The 19,358-nt window shown below is 36.9% G+C and overlaps 1 protein-coding gene across 4 annotated transcripts; it reads left to right on the forward strand.

The window, feature by feature from the left end:
- Positions 1-1,734: 1,734 nt before the first annotated feature.
- Positions 1,735-19,358, forward strand: cbx1a (chromobox homolog 1a (HP1 beta homolog Drosophila)). Of its 4 annotated transcripts, none has more exons than XM_084425299.1 (7): positions 3,986-4,214; positions 4,310-4,417; positions 7,765-7,874; positions 9,987-10,143; positions 10,383-10,557; positions 15,105-15,199; positions 17,551-19,358. In XM_084425299.1, the coding sequence occupies exons 2-7, from the start codon at positions 4,410-4,412 to the stop codon at positions 17,693-17,695; spliced, it is 690 nt and encodes a 229-aa protein (XP_084281425.1). In that variant the 5' UTR covers positions 3,986-4,214; positions 4,310-4,409; the 3' UTR covers positions 17,696-19,358. The 4 variants fall into 4 exon arrangements, with proteins under 4 accessions (XP_084281424.1, XP_084281425.1, XP_084281426.1 ...); XM_084425301.1 differs by having other exon boundaries at positions 4,023-4,214; positions 4,310-4,380; XM_084425298.1 differs by lacking the exons at positions 3,986-4,214; positions 4,310-4,417 and adding an exon at positions 1,735-1,818.

Raw genomic sequence — 19,358 nt, forward strand, 5'->3', positions numbered from 1 at the left:
GGCGACTATCACGAGTGCTGTATCATCCGGAACTGTCTCAGGTGCAGCGGCCACCTTGTCCTAAGACACAGGCACGGTTGACCTGGCGTGAACAGTCTCGGGCTCGCCGGGACGTGAAGAAGCTCTGGAAGGGTGGGCTCAGCGGGACAAGACTCTGGAAGGGTGGTCTCGGCGGCCATGAAGGGATGAGGCTCTGGAACGGCAGCCATCTTGAAAGGAGGCTCTTGGCTGAACCCTGTCAGGGAGCATGGTTTCCGCACTGGTGTGAGGTGAGACTGGACGATGACATCTTCCTCCGAATCTGCCAACGATGAACGAGGACCCAATCTTGCCAGAGCGCAAAGTTGATATAACTTTCAAGCATCCATACGGGGTCTCCTCGCAGCATCACTAAGCAGATCTCATCCAGCCCGCACCAAAATCCCTCCATAAGGGTGTGGTCACTGCAAGTGGCTCAGTGACTGAAGGTGACAAACTCCGTGACATATTCCTCCAGGCTTCTGCCATTTAGGAAAATAAAAACTATTGTACCTTCCATCATCCTGCTATTCAAAGGGCCAACATTTATAGAAGCAATTTTCAAGCTTCTCATCTTTATGGTCTGGTCTTCTGTCAATCAGAAGAGGACATACAAGGTTAGTGAACAATACAAGTTTATTAAGTAGTGCAGAGGGAAGAGCAATGCAGGGAAGGGGTGCAGACACAATGAATGATGATCGTTGAACTGAAGATGACTTAGCTTGACAGTAATGATGTCTCTTGTTGCAGGTAGAAGACAGGAAGAACCAGGGTAACACAGATCGGTGAAGACGGGAAGAACCAGGGTAACACAGATCGGTGAAGACCGGGATTTCAGGTAAGTATGCTTTGTATGAAGCACACTCAGGTGAGTAGTCTGTGGTGTAAGTCATAGACGAGACCAGACAAGGGAGTGCAGGAGAAGTGTCTCTTTATAGGGAGTGCTGATGATGAGGTGCAGGTGCTGATGTGATTAGATGATGGCTGATGGTGCAGGTGGAAAACATGAGGGATGCTGGGAAGTGAAGTGCGGTTGAGGTGACAGAGCTGAGTTATCTATTCAGACATTTTAAGTATGGTTTAAGCATATAAATATTTTTAAGGCCATTGTAAGTGAACTATATTTCGATGCAGTATGTCTCTCACCAGCAAATATGACAACAACAAAAAAGGTCACCAGATGATCATTGAGATATTTTGTCAATGAACAAAAAGGGATCTAGCTAACACAAAGTTTTCAATAAAATTAACAACATAAAATCTTGGTCCTGTATGTTTCATGATGGCCATCAGCTATATATTAAGAGTAAGTTACATTGATAATTATTAATGTATTCTGATTTATTATTAGCAGAATCTTGACTGCCATGTGCCACAACACTAGGCTATGTTGAATTGAGTTTTGAATAGTTTTTGAAATTTTCAGGGGGGTTTTTTGTGCAAAAGTTTATAAAATGTTTTTTTGGAGAGAAAGGGCAGAAGCAGAGTTATAATTTAGTCTCCACACGCTTGCAGACGCTGCATGAGACAATATAAATCTCACCCTCTGTTTGCGTATGGTGTGGCTGGTTTGTTTGAGTAATGAGCTAATTAACTCAATCACGACACTCAGACAGATGATGAATTTTCTTAATGCTTCTCCTTTGTTCTCCACTCATTTCTGAGCAGGTCTTTTTCCTCTACATTAACCCGACATGTGCACACAAACACACACACACACTGGATCTTCTTTGTTGCAGCCATGCAAATGGGCCAGAGAGAGGAACCTGTTACTAAGTGGAACTGCAACGGGAAAACAAGGTATAACAGAGGCGGTTTCTTATTCTCTGTGCTTACAAGGTCAACATGCTATTGTTCATTGGGGCAAAGTGCAGCATTGTGCAACAGTCTGGGAGTCATTGCAGATCACTGACACTATATTTACCTCAAACACTGAGATAATGGCAGGCTGTCGGGCTGTTTTCACACTTGGCTCGATTGCTTGGTCTGAACCAGATTTCAGTTCCACTCCCATCCTTCAGCAGGCCTTCTCACATTGCACTTTTGGGTCTGAACCACATTACGCTTGTGTCATTGACCTGAGCACCATGGCAGCTGTTTATCACTGTAGGAGGAAAATAGCAGTTTCACTCAGTTGTTATTATTATTATTTATTTATTTTTGTATGTATGCACATATATCTGTTAAGAAATGCAATACCAATGCTGCAAAGACCGCAATACTGTATGCTCTCTGGAGGCAATTTACTCAGACACAAGCAGCTATGACAAATTCATTATATAATATAAGTGTGACATGTGAGGTGTGATGCTATTTATGTGCCATCAATAACAGTTTGAACTGATTGCAAGCTGTACCAAAGTTAACATGAGCCATAATCCAGACTTCTAATGTTCTGATGTCAATGACCCTTTCAATACTTCTTACATACTGTTTATAATCTATATTAAATCAGAATATGCACCGCCTTTATACAACTGAATGCTCAAGTATTACTTACATTTCCAAAGGTCAACAGCTAATTAAAACAGGTCAGATTTCACATGGTATCTGAACCAACAGATGAGGGGAAAAATAAACTCCACACATGTCCTATTGTCTTTGAACACCAGCCACAACAATTTTCCCTTTTTTGAAAACAGCAAACAAAAATTATTCAGATTTTAGTTTAAACAGCCACATACTTTTTCATATAAAATATAATTTATAATTATATCACCGTTCATAAATGCACTAAATCTAACATTATATCCAGATTGTTCAGTCTTGAGAAAAGCAAATGCTGTCAAACTTCCTCAAATACTTGAGGCATTGTTTGAGGTTCATCTGGTGAAACCCGTTGGAAAATCTTCAGGCAATTTCAAAAGGTCAGGAGCCGTATTTACGAAACATATTGAGGATAAAAGTAGCTCCTAACTTGACGATTTAAGAGAAACTATTAGAGGTAAGGTTCTGGCTGCAACCGTAATCGCCTACTCTCTAGAGTAGGTATTTATTTTGAATAAGTAATTACTTCACAACTTCTAAAAGTAGTTCTATACAGTAGCCTATATAAGTGTGTGTATGAATGTAATCTGGACATACATTCACTGTCATACACAAATCCTCCCCCGTGGCCTCATGGGATAGTAAAATGTCCATCATATGCACACTTCATAATCTCATTGGAAGTAGGTCATCCAGGTACTTTTTGCCTATACTCTTTTATGAGTTGCCTACTGTGAATTCGGACATATTCTTTTGTTACATACTGTTTTTTACCTACTATGGAAGTATGCGATTTCAGATGCAGCTTAAATGTTTTGTGAAGATGGCCCCAATTGACCCTTTTCACATTTCCGGGTTTCTCAGAAGCGGAAGTCGTCATAGTTTGGTAAACTTCTATAGTGGTGAATCAGAGACTAGCCTACATTTATTTTATTTTTATTTTTTTTTTATTTTTTTTTGTGTTTTCCCATTTGTTCAAATAACAAAAGAAAAACTCCACAATAGTTTTGCGCAACTTTCAAAAGAGGAAAAAATAGAGTGAGATTTATAACGGCAGTCGGAAGAGAGAAAGATGTAAATTTTACCGTCACTCCCACAGCCGCTGTATTAGAAACACCCTCACAGCATAGGTTTTTTTTTGTTTTTGTTTTTTTGATGCAAAGGTAATATTATACAGAGTAGGCTAGCCTATGTAAAAAAAAAAAAAAAAAAAAAAAAACCTTTACCGGATTTACGATGTTGATGTCTGTTCTCTGAAGAACCTTACCGCTAAAAATTCTTGCAAAATCTCTAAAGAATTTCAGGGTTGTTTTTTTTTTTACACAATTAGTAGGAACGGGTTTTTAGACAGTTAAATATTGAAATTTTAAAATAAACATTAGGATATTTGAGGCATCTTCGAAGCGTGCCGAGGAACAACAAACATATTTTCCTCTTTTAAGTGAGCACGTAAAACTACAACTCCCAGGATGCACCACTCGTGTACCGAGAGGCACGTACTTTCCGTCGGAATTGGCGGGTTGCTGGAGGCAGCTTTCGTGTACTGTAGCATTCCCTTTTGTCTGAGCAGTCAAAGAACCTCGATAAAATAATAGCAAACTCTTTCCCCAGTCGACACATTTCAAACGTTTGTCGACACTTAAAGCCGCTCTATCCGCAGACAACCACCTTATTTGGTGTTATTTCGCCCTTAATTCCGTAATTCACAGGTAAGTGGCGCTGCATGCAGATTGTGAAACACTGTAATGACTGGCTATGTTTGTACGTTACTAAGGACTGTGATTTGTATTTTTATGATTAACAGGCAGATGCTTTGAGTACTTCAAGCAACTAATTGCTCTTGAATAATATCTAGTCATATTTTGAGACATTCTGGTTAGTTTTCTACTCGGATCCAGGTCAACATGGAGAAGTGAGCGACCATGCTTCTGCAGCATTAGCCACAAGGCTAGTCCGTGTCTCGGGTTTTAGGGCCATTTTTGGGTTTATACAGTTTAAAAAAAATGTGTATTGGAACGTTTTGTGCATGTATTTATCGGGCAGCTTAAACGTTGTTGGTGTCATGGTAGCTTTTGGACCTAAAATTGTACGGGCAAAGTCTGTCCAGCCATCCATCTCCGCGCGAGGCAGAAACGCCTTTCTCGCACACACCTTGCGTTAAAGGAACTCGGGAACACTCTCTCCCCATTTTTTTTCCTTCATTTCTTTTTTTAAGAGATCTACACGGAGTTTGCTCAGTTGCATTGCTACCTTAAAATGTAACACTTGGCCTCACAGGTTCGTCTTTGTTGCTGTTGCAGCTTGAAGGAAATGGGCCGAACATTCTGGCAAGGCTTTTGCGCGTGCACGTCGGAAGTTGAATCGAGTATTTTTCTGCGCGCGAGGTGCGCTGGTCCTCACAAAGTTTATTATAAAAAATATAACTAAAATAATGATGCATATGATCTGCTTTTACTTAGAAGTGAAGAGGTGCGATCAATTGTTAAGAAGATAAATATGATTAACGTTACATTAATGCGACTTAATTTTTTCAAAAAGTGTCCCATGCTCTTGGTTTGGACCTTAATTTGTTAGGTTTTTCTGTTTTTACGCCCTTTTAAGTTGATATCTCAGTGCTTCAGCCTGGTGAGTGTTTGCTGATAGCCCCATAAAAGCAAAACACGTGTTGTATTGTTTTTCTGTTAAAGCATCTGTTAAACGGGGGATGGGGACATTTAATAACAAAAAAAAAAAAAAAAAAAACATACTAAGAGTTGTTGGTGCAGGTCGTTTGCCACAAGATATTGTATGCAAATTTACGAACTTCAAGCCAGGAATTTGTTGCGTTTATTTCGGTTTAAATTTGTAACATTGCAACCTGTTGCTGTTGGTTTTTTTTTTTTTTTTTTTTTTTTTTTTTCATGACATTGAGTCACATTTGAGTTCATTTTACCCCAAATTGACAAAAAACACCAAAGGTATTAAAGGGGTCCCATTATGCTTTTCCACTTTTTCAACTTTAGTTAGTGTGTTAGAGGTAATTAGTAACAACTTAGAGCTTGACGCATACTGCACCATCCGCCTGATATCTCTAAATAAGCTTTAACTTTAATAATGTTCAACCAAGGGAAAAAAGGCTTCTAGGGGGGTGTTTGGCTCGAGGTCATGGTGCAAAGGACCCTAAGTTGATTTTACTCCGAAAATGGACCCTAAGTGATTTTAAACCATACAGTACTCTGAGAGATGGTTTTCTCTGCGTGCATTAGAGTAGATGAAGCCGCCTCACAAACGTTATTGTTATTGCAAGTAACAATTTATTTTCCGCGGATAATCACTTTTGCTTTAACAGTCGAAAACATGCAAAATTATGTCAAAATTCTGGATTTGGTGAGTATACTCTAAACATAGTTGGTTATGTCTTAATTAAACATAAAACGTATGTGACAATAATGAACACAGGATCCGTGCACTTGCTCTTAAAGGGATAGTTCACGCAAAAATGAAAAATTACCCCATGATTTACTCAACCTCAAGCCATCCTAGGTGTGTATATGACATTCTTCTTTCAGACGAATACAATTGGAGTTATATTAAAAAATGTCCTGACTCTTCCAAGCTTTATAATGGCAGTGAATGGATGTTTCTGTTTTGAAGTCCATCAAAGTTCATCCATCCATGAATAAAGTCCTCCACACGGCTCTGAGGGGTTAAGATTCATTCTGAAAGAAGAATGTCATATACACCTAGGATGGTTTGAGGGTGAGTAAATCATGGGGTAATTTTCATTTTTGGGTGAACTAACCCTTTAAAGTGACAGCAGCCGTGGCTGTCATTCATTTTGTTTTCGAAACAACAAAAGATAGCTTTAATTTTAAGGAATCAGGATTAATATCCTATTTTTTTATTATTTTTTTTAGTCAGGACTAAAATACTACCCAGTGTTATTTTACATTTGATTACTTTCCGAATACTAGTGTTAGACCTATCCAAAAACTTTTCTCTTTATTGGTATCTTTATTCTATAAAGAATAAATTGTATTTATTTGAGCTACTTTTTTCAATTTTAATTCAAAGATTGAAATCAAGCTTCCTTGCGTTGTGTAAATTCTTAACAACAAAATTACCCCATTGTAAAAATGCGAGTGAGCAAACATTTAGGTGAGATAAATGTAATTTTTTTAAAACCCCCCCCCCCATAAGAATCACCTAGTGGGGATTTCCCTCCCATTTTCCAAAACGAAATTCAGGTCCTGCATGTTAATTGCCATCAACTTACTCAAATGTTGATCACATTTATCCTCATATATCTCATCCAAGTTCTGAGAAACAGAAATGATTAATTCATTGCTTAGCTGGGTTTTCAGGCTATGCGGTATGTAAGTTCACCTCACCTCCCTATCAGAGTCGTTCGCTCTTCTGTCGCGTCACATCCCCATAGGCTGAAGCTAAGCTGTACCGGAAACAGAAATGATTAGTTCACCGTCCGAGTCACCCGTTCATCACGAGTTATGGAAGAGAACCATCATGACTGTAATTTATAAATTATAAGCAATTTGAGTCCAAAAATGCATCAATGCACGTAACTGTAAAACATTTAGCTATGGGCTTTTATAAGGAAGGTTGGGAATTGACCATTTTTTTTTTTGTATCCAATATAGCAGTTACGTGACAAAAGAACATACGACTCGACTTGAGAGAGGTGAAATAATCATTTCTGTTTCCTGTACAGAATCTATGGCATGTTGCGCATGCGCGGTCAACACAAAAGGAACGAATCACTCTGAGGCAACTCATGGTTCCTGAGTCATATTAAAGATTTGTTCAAAATGAATTTACCCATCACTACCTGAACCATGAAATTTTGGCCTGAAAGATCGATTCTTTGGATTTAAGAATCGATATTGGCTAATCAAAATGAGAATGAAGGAAAATTGTGAAATCAATATTTTTAACCCAGCCCTAATGAAAAAAAATCACAAAAAACCTAATCGTCCTAAAAATAGGTTTCATTACACAAGATATTTTCAGTCTGACCTGGATGCGTTTTTGTAAGATTAGCCCAAAATGCATACCTGTAATAAATGTGTTTTTTTTTATTTGCAAAGCAATTCAGAGGGAGCTGTGCACTACAAAATGCTGTATTTGTTAGAGCCAGCAAACTGTTATCCACAGTGCTGTATAATTTTATTTCCTGCCTTGTTGTTCTTTCCCTGATATCACCTGATCCCCCCCCCCCCCCCCCCCCCCATCCCGTCTAATTCACACTTTCACTCTGTTCAGCACTGTTGACGTTGACAAGGAACCGGAAGGTTCCGCAGAGCCTCCCCCCTTCATGACGAGCATGAGCCAACCAACAGAGACAGCCAGTGATGCTCCCAGCGTCACCGAAGGTGTCTCACAACTTTCTCCTTCACTGCTATTTTTCTTTCAAATGTGTGGGAAGGAGGGTTTATTTCCAGACGTTGTTTCTGTCTTTTAAACAAGCCTTGATTTTTTTTTTTTTTGAATCACGGGTTGTTGGTAACTGTCTGTTTTCATGACCACTGTTTCATCTGCCATGTGATCCATTATTTGTCACTGACTAATAGAGGTGCTTCTGCTGGTGATTTATAAGGTCAGAGGTGCGATTCTGGTCTGGTGCACAAAAGACCGAATGAGCATTTCAAAGTGAAGACCTTTTGGAAGCATTTTACATTAAGGTCTCATTTGTTCATAACCTTTTTAACATCAAGTTTATTACTAATTGAATTGTAGTATTCTAACTGGCAAGTTGTATCTGTTAACATTAGTTAATGCACTGTGAACTAACAAACTAGTTTTAAATTTAACAAGGATTAACATTAACAAGGATTTATAAATGCTGTTCATGGCTAATGCATTGACTAATACATTAACAAATGAGACCAAATTGTAAAATGTTACTGAAATTGTAGGTTGCATTACCCTTATTTGTGTTTGATTAGTTAGGCATTTGTTCTCCACATTAGCTGTGTTAACTACTGTGGTGTATTCAATCGTGTAATGGGAGTTGAATTGCCTCTGATACTGATATAATCAAGATATTAATGGTTTAATGATGACGAATTACATTTTCATTAAAATTAATATTTTGTTCACAAAATATGCATTACTGTTCAAGAGTTTGAGGTCAGTAAGATTTTATTTCATTTGTTTAAAGAAATCCATGCTTTTATTCAGCAAGGATTGATTAAATTTATCAAAATGGTCAGTAAAGAAATTTGTAATGTTGCAAAAGATTTAAATTACAAAGAAATGCTGTTTTGTCAGCTTCCTATTCATCAAATAATCCTGAAGACATTTATCAATGTTCTCGAAAAAATATTAAAGCAGCACAACTGTTTTCAACATTGATAATAACAATAAATGTTTCTTAAGCATCAAATCATCATATTAAAATAATTTCTGAAGAATCATGTGACTTGAAGACTTGAGCAATTATGCTGTAAATTCAGCTTTGCCATCACAGGAAGAAATTACATTTTAAAATATATTACAATAGAATTTTTTTAAAATATATTTTAATTAAATAAATGTAGCCTTGATGAGCATAAGAGACTTCTTTCCAAAACAATAATAATAAAAAAAAATCTTACTGACCCCCAAATATTTGATGCCAATGTCTTTTGATTAATTGGTCGTTTACCAGCCCTGAGAAGTTGTGAAATGAGTGTCAAGTGGTTATGGTTCTAGTTCAAACTGGTATCTGCCCTGCTTGGATTGTGATGCTAACATTGTGATTATGCTGATTCTTAACAAGTGAAAGTTTGAACAGCTTAAAGGAATAGTTCACCCAAAAATGAAACTTATGTCATGTACTCACTCACCCTCTTGTTGTTCTAAACCTGTATGAATTTCTTTCTTCTGCTGAACACCAAAGAGGATATTTTGAAGAATATGGGTAACCAAACAGTTAATGGACCCCATTGACTTCCATAGTACTGTTAAGTTACAGACATTCTTCAAAATATCCTCTTTTGTGTCCAGCAGAAGAAATTCATACAGAATTTTCATTTTTGGGAGAACTATCCCTTTAAGGTGTGTCTGTTACACTATTATATTTTTAACGAACTATCTAATTGCTGGACAGTGAATCTGAAACCCTAAAACATCTTTTGATAACTATTCTGAATGATTTTAGTTACTGATCTAGGTCTCAATAGCAAGAATTTATCACTAAGAGCTGCGGTTTTATACTGCAGTCAAAATGTCTCTAATGTTGACACTGCTCTATAAAGCAAGATTTGTCTAATGTTGGTAGACAGACTTTTTTGACCTTGGCCTACCTTTCAAACAATTTCTCTTCCTCTTTGCGCACGACCCACTGCCATTGAAGTATCACTGTTTGTATTTGTTCTGCTCAGTGCCCATAGTGTCTGTTTCAAGTTCAACTTGCATCATATTTTAACTGTTTGAACACTTAAGATTTTTTTTTCCCCACAGAAAAGACTGACCCTCTTTTCTGACCTCTTCTTTCTCCACAGACGAGAAGCTGGCTGCCACCGCTGGAAAGAAGCTGAACAAGAAGAAGGTGGAGGAGGTTGTAGAGGAAGAGGAAGAATATGTGGTGGAGAAAGTCCTGGACAGACGGGTGGTGAAGGGCAGAGTGGAGTTCCTGCTTAAATGGAAGGGCTTCTCAGAGTAAGTTACTAATATCAGCTAGATTTCCACTAAAACGCGTTCATGTAAGGCATGGAACTGGATTCCTAGCAAACTCGTGTTGGGCAATTTTATCATTATATAAAGAACTCGGGAAGAACAAAATGGTTTTCTAATAAATATGTACTTTTGGCTTCGGTTAGTGGAGCAGCCCTTCCTCCAGAGAAAAAGATGGCATTCAAATCTGTCAACTGATTGAGAAATTCTTTCCTTTTCTTTAGAGAAGACAACACATGGGAACCAGAGGACAACCTGGACTGTCCTGATCTCATTGCGGAGTACATGCTAAAACATAAACCTGTGAGTGATGAGAAGAAAGATTCTAGCGGAAAGAGGAAAGGAGAATCTGACACGGATGGTGGAGAAGACAGCCGGCCTAAAAAGAGGAAAGATGAGGTTAGACTTAATCATTTCATTTAATGAATAATCTTTTATAGACTTTTTGTTTTACAAATGTTGTTTCTAAACTGATTTTGTATACAAATTGGCATATGCAGTGTTTGCTGCAGGATTTTATGAGACTATAGGGGGTGGACCTCTGCCCTTTTTGGGGGGTCCGGAGGCAAGTTAAATGCAACAATCTAGTGCACTTTGAGAGTTCAAAATTAAGAGCTCCAACCCATGTTCAGTGTGCAAATTAAGGCGAGACACTACAGGTGAATAGGGTAAAATTTTTAACTAGCAGATATCACCATGAAACTTTCCCAGTTGATTACCTACATTAAGATGAGAAAAAAAATGTATTACAAGGTTTCTGTAATTTAATGTTTAAATATGCAAATCAGGCAATATCTAATCAAATATGCACTAATTTGCATATATTTTAAAAAACGTTATCGGAGTATTGGATAAAGCCAGGTTAAAATTTATTTTTTCATTGTGTTCACATATTAGATGGGAAAAAAATTACAGAGGGATTTATGGATATCTACTTTTGTTATCCTGTAAATCAGAAAATACTGTCAATAGCCTTAAAAAAATGATTTTCGCCATGTTTTTTGGAATAAAATGTTATATAAATCAGGCTAGGAATAATATATTTACAAATCCCTCTGTAAATGTCTTCATAATATAACTAGGTACGAGTCTGGAAAGTTTTGTGTATATAGGTGCTAACGGTGCATGTGATGACAGGCTGACGGCAGAGATCGCGGAGCAGCATGTTGATTTAGAACGCAAACTTTTGTTGAATTTATGAGAAATCTACAGACGCAAACAGACAAAGTGTAATAAAATAAAGACCTAAATGTGTATTTCGGACTTTTTTTCAACACAAGTCTGAAAGACATGTTATTGAAGACAAATATCCAAAAATCTCAAAATTGACCAGTAAAAAAAAACAATGTTTTTGCCTGCCGTGTCTCGCCTTAAACAAAGACAAAGTCTGTGACCTGACTTGTACCTAAACTTTAAAGGGGACTCAAACCTTTTTTTTTTTTTTTTTATATATATATAGTGTCTCAGTCTACTTTACATTCACACGGGTGTTTTTAGGAAGCCAAACAATTAGAATATAACAATAATAATAATTTTATTAATTATTATTATTCCTTTGACAGTAATAGCCATATATTGTAAAATAAGTGATTTCATATGTATATTATTTTACTTTAAGCTACAGTAGGGAAATTACAATACTTTTGTCCTAATTTCTACACTTACAAGAGATAAACCCTCAAGCTTTTATTTTGATGGAAACTGCAGTTGAGCTTTTATTTCGGTTCAAATAAACAGTTTCTGTGAAAACAGGTTTACATTACAGATCTAGTAAAATGCTGCAATCTTCCCATAAAAATGTTGGAAATTATGCAATTGTGAAAATAAATAACTGGTGCCCGTGTAAACTCTCAGCGCATGCAGCAATGGAGTTCACTGCACTCATTCACTGTGAACTAAGCCGTTCTGAGACACGTAAAACACCAGATCACACACTGAACCATGAGCAAAGTGCACACATTGCTTTAAAAACACGCAGCACAAACAGACTTTATACTTGTTTAATTAAATCAGTCTTTTGCGATTTGATGAGCGCACAAAGCCATATATCACACATTCGATTTAGTTTGTTTGACAGATACTTGCCAAAGCAATGGAGCAAAACAATGTTATAGACATTTTTTTTGTTATTATGAGTTCGATTAATATTTTTGGTTCATTATGAAAGTGAGGCAGAACAGAATAGACTATGCAGGGCTCCAGACTAACTTTTTTTTTTTTACTGTTGTCCCTTACTTAATTTTTAAGAGCTCAAGCAGAAAATTTAGGGGCACACCTTAAATCAATCTGCAATGTAGCAGGGCTCCAGACTGCGGCCAATTGGTCGCATTTTGCGACCATTTTTTCTGCCGGTGCGACCAAATATTTATTTAGGTTTATTTAGGTCACAACGTTGCCGAGCAGCGAATGCAAACAAAATGAAAGCGGAACGAAAATGCGCTACTCATTTATGATTCACGGACCGTTTATTAGTTTGGACCAACAACAGACAGCGCAGCGCCCCGAACTTGCCAGTCGCGGGCCGATCTCGATCTCGCGACACTGTTACTAGGAGATCCAGACTCTGGAGATCCAGTGAAGAAATCCATTGAATTCGCCTCAGAATTAATAACATCATCGCTGCGAGATCCAGTGAGAAACATTCCGATTCGGTGCAGAGTTCTGTTATAAACCGTCATATCAGATTAAACAGCGCTGACGTGGAAACCAGGAGAAACACTTACAGAAGGCTTTCAGTCCACAAATCAGCAACATTCACCATGGATTTAGGCTAATGTAGTAACTCTAACCATAACTATGGTATTGGGACAGAAATAGTCAAATGCTTACAAGTAACTTACTACACATCTTTTTTCAGCACTTCAAATCTATAATATTATATATAAATGTTATTTTTAATGTGATGACCTACACATTTTTTGTTCATCCTTCAAAGATTGTCTAAAAATTTTAAGATGTAGGAAATAATAATAAAAAAAAAAAAAAACATTGTAAACAGTAGGATGCTAATTGGCTATTTTGACTCCCTAATATAATTTTTTTTTCTCTCGTTTTGCTTTTTAATTAATATTAAGACATTATGAATGATAATAATTAAAGTTAATTTCATCAACACCCTAAATTAAGCTTAGTGCTTTATTGTCAGCCCCAGTGCTACCAGATATGTTTCTGCAGAACTCCTTGGCTCCGGTGCTGCTGCCCTCAGATGTTAGTCTGGATCCCTGTGAACTTAAATGAAAACTGCACATTGTAATATCTGTACGTTAAGTCTATTTATTATTAAATAATTTGTCAGTATTACAGTTATTTTGTAGGTAATTTTAATAATTGCATTGCAAGCTGATTTAAGGTGTGCAACTACATTTTCTGCTTGCGCTCCTAAAATTTTCAGTCAGGGGCTCCAGCGCTCCTAGTAAAAAAAGTTAGTCTGGAGCCCTGTGTAGTTATTTACATTTTTACTTTATTACTGACAAATGCCTTGGTAATAAATAGACTTAACGTACAGAAATTATAATGTGCAGTTTTATTTTAAGTTCACAGGGCTCCAGTCCAGACTAATATTTGAGGGCAGCATCACCACTAAGTTCTACAGAAAGTATTTGGTAGCACTGCAGGGCTGACAATAAAGCTCTGAGCTTGAGTTTAGGTGTTGATTAAATTATTAGCATTCATAATGTCTTTTATATATATTTTTTTTTTACTCGTTTTGCTTTTGAATTCATAGAATTAAGGAGTTATAATTAATAGCTAATAAGCCAATAATCTGCAGCCAACTACTGGTTACAATGGTAATTTAATGTTGTATTTATTTTTAAATAAGTTTGAGTTTTCCTACATCTTGAAACTTTTACTTTTATAAATAAGGACAATCTTTAAAGGATGAACAAATAATGTTTTGGTCATCACATTAAAAATAACATTTAAATATGACTATATTAGAGTTTTGAAGTGCTGGAAAAAGATGTGATGTACTTTGTAAACGTTTGAATATTTCTGCCATAATTCCATGGTTACAGTTAGTGTTACTACATTAAATCCATGGTGAATGTTGCCGATTTGTGGACTTAAAGCATTCTTTAATTCGTGACACAATGTTTCTCCTGGTTTGCACGTCAGCACTGTATGATCTGATATACATGGTTTATACCAGAGAACACTTTACCAAATCTAAATGCTTCCGACTAGACCTCGCTGCGATTGTTAATTCTGTAGCAAATTCAATGGCTTTCTTCACTGGATCTGCTAGCGCTGCGTAGTAATGGTGTTGCGTGATTGAGATCGCCCCGCGAGTAGCTCGCAGCACTGCGCTGACCTATTTTTGGTCCGAACTGGTAAACGGTCTGTGAAGCACAAATGAGTAGCGCAGTTTAATTCTGCTTTTATTTCGGTTTCCATTTGATGTTGGGAAACATTGTGGTCACGCCACTGCAACCTCTAACAGAATTTTCGTCGCACCCCCATTGCTTGTTTGATGCACGTTATTACTTTTTATACATAAAACTGTGCTCATACTTACATTTATGCATCTGTCGTGTGCTTTTAGCTGTTTATTCAACTTTGGGAAATTTATGTCCAAGAGTTGATTTTTATTATGCATTTATTTAGTTTGCTGCTTATCAAATACCTTTATGAGACGTGATTAATGAAAAAAATAAATCTTATTTATAAACAGTATTTTTGTGAATCAATTCCAATCTGAAGTTTTGTCTTATTAGAAAGTATGAAACCATTATTTAATTGTGTGCATTTAGGATACATAAAATTTTAGCTGTGAATTTAGTTTTAGCGAGACAATCTTAGCACAACCTTTTTGCTAAAAAGATTGATCCAAACCACGCATAAAGACATGCTGATTAGAAAGAAGAAAACATTTTCCTGTATGGAAGACTACTTGGAAGAAGCTTTTACTGCATATGAATAATAAATGATTTCCTAATGTTTTGCAGCAAGACAAGCCGAGAGGCTTTTCACGAGGGTTAGACCCAGAGCGCATCATTGGAGCCACAGATTCCAGCGGCGAGCTCATGTTTCTAATGAAATGGTATGTAAAAAATGTGAAGTGTGTAATTTCTAGAGATGCACTGATGTATCTATCAAATATATATTTTTTTTGATCAATTTACAACAATTGGCATATCGGCAATAGCATGAAGAAGGCTGATTTAACAAACCGATGGTTTAATCTAATATTCCTGCTGTGCTGCTGTCTTGTCTTTTAGTGTTAATCAAACAAAAGACAAAAAACGCTCACTACTCTTCACTAAATAACTTTTGTAACTTTCGTAAGTATTAATATGAATAGGGCCCTATGATTTCTGCGATGCGGAAAACGTGGTCAGAATCGCGGATTCCAGTCATAAAACAGAATATACTGTATAACAAGGAATGTCAGCAACCCGTCAAAATAAAGGTTCAGTTTTACTTAACGTAATTGTGACAGAAATATATTACTGTTGTACAGTAGAATTTAGCTACGTCTCAATGTAATAATAATATATGTATTTAAAGGTGCACTGTGTATTTGTTTAGCAGCATCTAGTGGTGAGGTTGCAAATTGCAACCAATAGAAGTTACGGTGGCCGACAGGAAAAGATGTCGTCGTCTGAGACAGCAGAGAGTAGCCAGTTAAGCAATGAGGTTTCTTTACAAAGATAAATTAAGAAATTAGGTTTACTTAATTAGTCAGTTCAAAATGATCTGTTATTGTGAATATTATTGTTACTTGTTCATCATTGTCAGTGTTTTATTCGCTGACTTTAGCTAGCTCTTTGCACGAAGAACAACATGGTGACGAAACGTGTTTGTCCGTTTAGGGCTACTGTAGAAACATGTCGGCACATTTCAATGTAAGGGGACCCGCGGTGTATGTAGATAGAAATGGCTCATTCTAAGGTAAAAAACAACGGTTCCTTAAAGTAAGGTCTTTATTCACCACTGAAAACATAGTTATGCATATGATATTGCATTTGTCAACAAATCCTCCTAAATATTACACAATGCGCCTTTAATTTAGAATATGCGTATATTTTACAATTGTTTACTTTATTTCTGAACCTGAAAACTGTTAAACCTACATAAAAACACTGTTTATTTAATATGTATCTTTGTTCTGTTGTATTTATGTTGGCCTGCTGAATGTTAAATGGATCCAATTCATTAGAAATTAGAAATCACAGTTCATTAGAAATTGGATCCAATTCATTAGAAATTAGAAATCACAGTTCATTAGAAATTATTTGATGCAGCAATAGACTAGCTAGTATAACTTAATGCATATTGTTTTGATCATGTTTTAAATCAGCAAAGTAAAAAAACAAAGCAAAAAAAAACATCTATTATCAAATAAGATAATATAAATATAAAAGTGACAAATATCGATGTTGGAATCGGCAAAAAATTGTTTGTTCAAATTTGTATCAGCACCCCAAAAAAAATCCAAAATTCCTATTGGTGCATCCCTAGTCATTTCAGCTCCATTAAAGTCCCAAATTAGTTTTGAAAATAATGAAAACTTCCCACCTTTGGTCAAACAAACAGATGCCTGATCACACCGCGCTCACATTCTCTATCTTCAATAGTTTACGGTCTCTGTTTAGCAGTCATATCTAATATGATATTATCTAGAACTGTTAAACAAAAAAAGTAAACTGAAAAAGTATAGCGTTTGCTTTTTGCACTGTGGCTGCCGTCGCATCATCCAAGTGGATGCTGCACACTGGTGTTTGAGGAGAGATCCCCTGGTATGATTGTAAAGCGCTTTGGTTGTACAGTAGTACATATGAAAGCACTATATAAATGCCTCATTAATTCATATGTCCACACTAGTGCGGTTTAGTTTTAAAATGAAAACAATCCTCCATACTGGTGTTTCCACTGCGTTTCAGAAAAGATCTCCATCCACACTACACGACCGAAAACGGATGTCACGTGACCTTTCGTGCACACTGGCCATGTGCGTACGAGTGTAAACCGTTGCCGAATGCTCTAATAATCTTGCTCATGGGATATGGGGCTTGACGAATCAGGGAAGGATATTCAATGATCCAGAAGACCCGATCAGGGAGCGGATGTGGGCAGCCATGCATTCGTTTTCAAAAGTCTCTGTTTTGTTCTGCACTTAAAAACGCAACCACAGAGTTTTCAAACTAAAACGGGGTCTGCAGCATTTCCAAAAGTCTCCATTTTCGTGGGTGGAAAACCCCGGGGTAGTGTGGACGCCAGGCGTAACCATAGCTAAAGTTTAAAACGAAAACGCACTAGTGTAAACATAGCCTTAGGCAGGCTGAGCCAAAGCCTAGATGCCTGTCTTTTTACCCCATTCTGTATGATGGGCTAAATTACATCATCTCAAGTGCTTATTTAATTGTATTCCCCTCTGCCTGTTCTCTACAGGAAAAACTCTGACGAGGCAGATCTCGTTCCAGCCAAAGAGGCCAATGTGAAGTGCCCGCAGGTGGTCATCTCATTCTACGAAGAGCGACTGACATGGCACTCTTACCCTTCTGAGGAAGAAGAGAAGAAAGACGACAAGAACTAGGCTTGCCGGGGGAAACAAAGAAAGGTGGCAAGTCAGTACTAGATAGGGCGGGCTTGGTGGGGCGGGGGGACATGGGAAGTTTAGAAATGGGGCAACAGAGACAAAAACTCTTACACTCAATGCCATAAAATCGGATTCAAGAGTATATTCAGAGCATGATGTGCAGACGTGGAGTCATCAAAAGTGATTTTAGCCAGAATACTGACCCCCGTAAGAAACACAGGATTACTGTATTTCCTCTTTGCTTCTCTTTCTCTTTCTTTTTTGTTTGATTATGGGAAATGGGGTGTATATGCTGCTGTAGTTGCTCAGTTGTCGTTCCCGGTGGTGAACGTCTGATTATGTATATGCTTAATGCGATGGATCCTATATGTGCACATCCTCATGCTCTGTATTTTTCTGACAAGCGATTTGAAGGACATTTAATGTCTAAATCAGAACGTGTCACTGGGTAAAATGCTGCCCAAAGTTAAAACATGGTAAGTATGCAACACTATAACTGAAAAAACAATGGATATCAAGTTTGAGTAAATTGTGATTTGATATCAGTGTGTAGTTTTCTCATAATCTAGGCCTAGTTTTTTGCTCAACTCAGTTATGATTGTGTGCAGTTACTGTGTTTTGTCTTCGCAGGGCAGTATGACCTAATTTCTTAAGCCTTCTCTTTTTCCTTTCCATCTCATTTTTTGAGACTTACTCTTCAAGTCATTTGTTGTGTAAATACATTTACCAAAACTGTTGTCACCTTATTAGTGAGCACATTGCTGTGTAGTGCGGTCTTGCTGTTTTAGCAGTATTTTTGAATTTGTATTCATCATGTATACAGTATTCTGGTCTTTTATTCGTTCACCACTTGAGGATATAAGCTACATATGGATGGATGGATGGATATATATATACTGATGTGTGTGTATGTATGTGTATATTCACAAATAGGTTTTTTGATCAATTCTAGTCAGCTTAGTAAACTCCATTTCCCATAATCTTATATAAACGTTTTTATTTTTAACTATTAGCTGTCAGTGTATTTTATCAGTTGCATTACTGTGTGAAGAGGAAATATGCTCTCTTTAGATTCCAGCTTCTCAGATTGATCTTTCAAGTTTTATAGGCTGATCAAGGAGTGCCAGACCTGGCTCAGAATACTTAAGAAAACATTGATGAAAGGTTGGACACTTTGCTGTTTTACTCTCTTCTTTGGCGGTGCTCAAGAATTAGAATGTACTACACAGCTTTGATGCATCTTTCTTTCTTTTTTCATGAACATAAATGTGTAGTGAAGGTAAAAAAAAAGCTCACCAACATTAACATGCTACAGATCAGGTCTCTTAGTACCACTTTTGCACCAGCATAAACATGTTAGTATTGGTAATCAATGTTAATTTTAAAATGTTTTGCCGTTGGTTAAAATAGTGCTTGGATCACTGGATACATTTTTCGCTAAATATGGTATTAATAGTGGCATACTCTTTCTGCTGCGTACCAGAGAAGCCTGAAGTGCTTTTAGTTGTACACAATCAGTAATGTGACTGCATTATATTACTCTCTGATTGTCTGTTTTCTCTTTTAAAGTGTACTGTTTGAAGCATGTTACTTTCTTTCATTTTCACTTTTTCAAGGGGGGAGATGATTATTTGTTCATTAAACTAAACTTTTGTATTAA

The sequence above is a fragment of the Rutilus rutilus genome (assembly GCF_951802725.1).
Source record: "Rutilus rutilus genome assembly, chromosome: 1".
Taxonomy (NCBI): Eukaryota; Metazoa; Chordata; class Actinopteri; order Cypriniformes; family Leuciscidae; genus Rutilus; species Rutilus rutilus.

Bases quoted from the DNA above. Each gene is read 5' to 3' on its own strand.
- cbx1a (XM_084425298.1), top strand. From the start codon at position 1,760: ATGCAAATGGGCCAGAGAGAGGAACCTGTTACTAAGTGGAACTGCAAC. The intron at 1,819-7,764 runs GTATAACAGAGG...CACTCTGTTCAG, and splicing joins AACTGCAACGGGAAAACAAG to CACTGTTGACGTTGACAAGG. The intron at 15,200-17,550 runs GTATGTAAAAAA...TGTTCTCTACAG, and splicing joins CTCATGTTTCTAATGAAATG to GAAAAACTCTGACGAGGCAG.